General features: G+C 38.1%; 1 protein-coding gene across 1 annotated transcript; it reads right to left on the bottom strand.

The window, feature by feature from the left end:
• Positions 1–1,353: 1,353 nt before the first annotated feature.
• On the bottom strand, positions 1,354–2,330 carry LOC124199703. Its single transcript, XM_046595619.1, has 3 exons — positions 1,916–2,330; positions 1,675–1,781; positions 1,354–1,593 (listed from the first exon to the last, which is right to left on the bottom strand). Exons 1-3 carry the CDS (start codon positions 2,288–2,290, stop codon positions 1,491–1,493), a joined length of 585 nt encoding a protein of 194 aa, XP_046451575.1. The 5' UTR covers positions 2,291–2,330; the 3' UTR covers positions 1,354–1,490.
• Positions 2,331–3,404: the final 1,074 nt, after the last annotated feature.

Raw genomic sequence — 3,404 nt, 5'->3', positions numbered from 1 at the left:
ATCATTTATTTTACTTAAACAAAACAATGAATTCTTGTTTCCCTTTGGTAAACGTTCGAGTTCGAGAACTTTTTCATCAGTTTTCATTTATATAAGTTTATATAGATGCACAAATTTTTTCCAAGGTAACAGCACAAATCTCTCACGGCCGCCTTATTCGCATCCGCCAAAAGGTATAAAATTCAGTCCAGCTGCTGTTATTCTCGGTTATTCTCGCTATAGTAATGTTGCCAACGCCCCAGCAGCCTTTACTTTGGTTGCATCATCAGTGGTGAATTTATCCGCACCGGCTGTTAACTAGGACAACCTCATTATAGTACCTTCTGCCAATCTTCCCTTTCCCGTTCAGGACACCTTTAAATTTTCCTTCTCCAAACGAAATCATGCAGCCCAATTGGAATGCCGCTTATGCAGACAGCGGCAGACAATATATAATTTTCCGCAAAATGTATTTATTAACACTGCTTATCCGTCCATCTTCAATTAATGGCAACCGCAACCCCTTCGTCTATGACAAATTTGTTGCTGGCACTATATAGGCCTATATTGCCTATTAAATAGGCCTAAATTTTTCCATGTCAACAACTTGCCTTGACATCAGCACATCACGTCATATAGACTATACAACTTCAGCATTATACATGTTCTGCTAGTACCGTATACTATATACATTGCCGTGCTCTAATGAGAAATTTTGTATCGTGTATATAACACGTGACAAAGTAACGGATACGTTAACCAACGGAGCATTGTGTAATTTAATATTTCTGTTAGACAAAAGCGGACAAAAGCTGATCTGTCTTGAAAACAAGTTGACTTTTATATAAGGTCCCACATTCGCTGCTTTGTTGGACCCAAAGTGAGAAGTTAAAAAGTACTGATAAGCAGGGTTATCGATTTAAAAATATTAGTTGAAAAATGTCTACACATATAGGCCTATATATTTAGTGACAAAGTCATTTATATAGTTCCCATTCTTTGTAATATAGGAATGTTGGGGTGATTTAATATGTATGCAGTTTTGTTTTGAACCTTATTTTTTAATACCATCAGACTTGCTGTCTTTCGTATTCTTTTTTTCCGGCTGCCTCAGCGAACTCCTATTACAATAAACCAACTGTGGTGCTGTACACTGCAACAAGTGTGAAAAGCCCTTGGGGGAAAGCACATCGTATTTCACCTTTCAAATTCTTCTCCAGTCAGGCAACAACTTTATTAAGGCTTTACAGAAACAAAGATCCTATGCTGCTTTGAACTGCTTTGAACCCTGCAACAAAAATATGCATATAGAAATATTTTCAATCGATTTTGAATTGACAGCATGAAGATGAAAAAATTGTCTATTGCGCCGTTTATTCTTGGTCCGTTTTCTGTTGTGTATAAGCTGTATTATATAGACGGCAACTAATATCCGTCGTGTTTTGCGTGTGAGAGAACGGAGGGAACGTTTGCCACTTGGTCGGAAACATGATTCGTAGTTGTGTCGCTTTTTATTTCGTGTGAAACTTGAAACACTCCTCGGAGAGCTCTGCATTCCGGGCCGCCACTTTGCCATTGCGTTGCTTGAAAGCTGCCTTTCTACGACTTACTTCCCTGTTAAAAAGTTAATCGAGCAAATCAGTCATGTTCGGTTAATTTTCTCACAAATATTCCGAATAGAAAATTATATCTTACATTATGGGCATTTGTCCAAGAACGGCGAAGTGATTGAAGGCCATCAGTCCAGTCTTGATCAGATTATCATATCGGTTCATTTTTTCAGACATCCGTGTGACATTGCACTGCACAGGAAATCAAAATTACAAAGCAAAAACAAGTGAATGTGAGTATCAAATAACACACACGGACCTATACAAGATGTAATTATAAAATTAATGAAAAGAACTTGTATTAAAATTCAACTACCAGCATTTACTTTGAGATTTTCCTTGATATTATTCATTAAATCAGCGCCGGCCACTGATTCGCCAAGCAAGCCTTCCATTAGTAGAATAATCTCGCCGTTTAAATGTCGCGCCCGTTCAAGCCACATCAATTTCTGAAACTCCGAAGCACCGCCGTTTGTCCGGCCGCCTGACATCTCCACATCGAACAGGGCTCGGGAAATGACATCCTCTACTTTCTTGTACTGACTTTCGTCGTTGGGATGGATGAGCTTTTCCAGCAGTCGCTTGACGATTTCCAAAATGTCTTCCTCTGTCTTCGGTTGAGGTAAGACTCGTTCTTCAATCAGTTCCTGGATGGTGAATAGTGCGTCCACCATTGACAGCCCAATTTCAGCCCTATGCATTATTTTTAGTTTAAACTCGGCGGAGTCCTCAGAACCGTTTGGAACCTCTTCCGATTCTTCCGGCTGTTGTTTCGTTATATCCGCTACTTCACCGGTCATTTGTTGTAGAAGAGGCACTTCACTAAATGTAACATTTTGACATAGACACGCGAAGAACACTAGTGAACACAGAGTTGGAATTGTTCCTTTCATATTATATTATTTGCTGGGAGATGACTAGATATTTCGTTCATTTCGGCTGTAATCCTATTAATGGCCACAGTAAAATTCAATGAAACTCTGATTTTAAAAGAACGACACATATACAAAATAATCCAAAACTTGGGGTCCGAATACGGAATAAATAATTTTACGTCTAATTTCAAGAGCGTCCAGCTCTGCTCTGATTTTGCCAATCAGAAGCAGATGGCTTGTATGGGGAAAATAATTCCTTTCAATAGATACATTCGGGCACGGCAATAACCCGCAATAACCTGTGCCATCTGTGACTGACCTGACAATTCACAAACAGCCTATCCTTCATATCTCCCTTTAGAGTTCAGCGACTTTTTGTTTAGGAATGGTCTGGACTCTGGAGACAATCTATTTTGATCGATTTCTTCCTAAGAACCAACTTCTTTCTATTTAAATACGCCTGTCTTATCTTCTTTAGCATTTCTATATGTGCAGTTTGCAATTTAGGATATAGGCCTATACAATATATGGTACATGAAAGTGCACCATATTTGTCTTACTCTTACGCCAATCATTTATTTTGTAAAAATTAATAGTATGATTTTTTTATATTGGCTATGGATATTCATATTTTTTTTAAATTTCTTTAGCCCAGCACATGCATAATAATGAGAGTTTAAAAAATGAGCTACTGTATAGGCCTACATATTTTTTTAATTCTCCAGAGATGAAACACAATTGCAAACTTTTGAAAGTGTTTTCAACGTTTAGATATTTCCACTCGACGCAGAGACAACGATGCCCAACTTCAAAACACATAAAAGAAGAAGGAAAAAGAAAGTGACTAGGATTTCTCAATCTTTCCTCCAATGGCAAGTCTAATTCGATACGGTAGCTACACAGCGCTCAGCAGCATTTTGTCACAATAGTTTAAATTAAA

Source organism: Daphnia pulex, chromosome 8, assembly GCF_021134715.1.
Source record: "Daphnia pulex isolate KAP4 chromosome 8, ASM2113471v1".
NCBI lineage: Eukaryota > Metazoa > Arthropoda > Branchiopoda > Diplostraca > Daphniidae > Daphnia > Daphnia pulex.
This window is presented reverse-complemented; position numbering and strand designations above follow the sequence as displayed.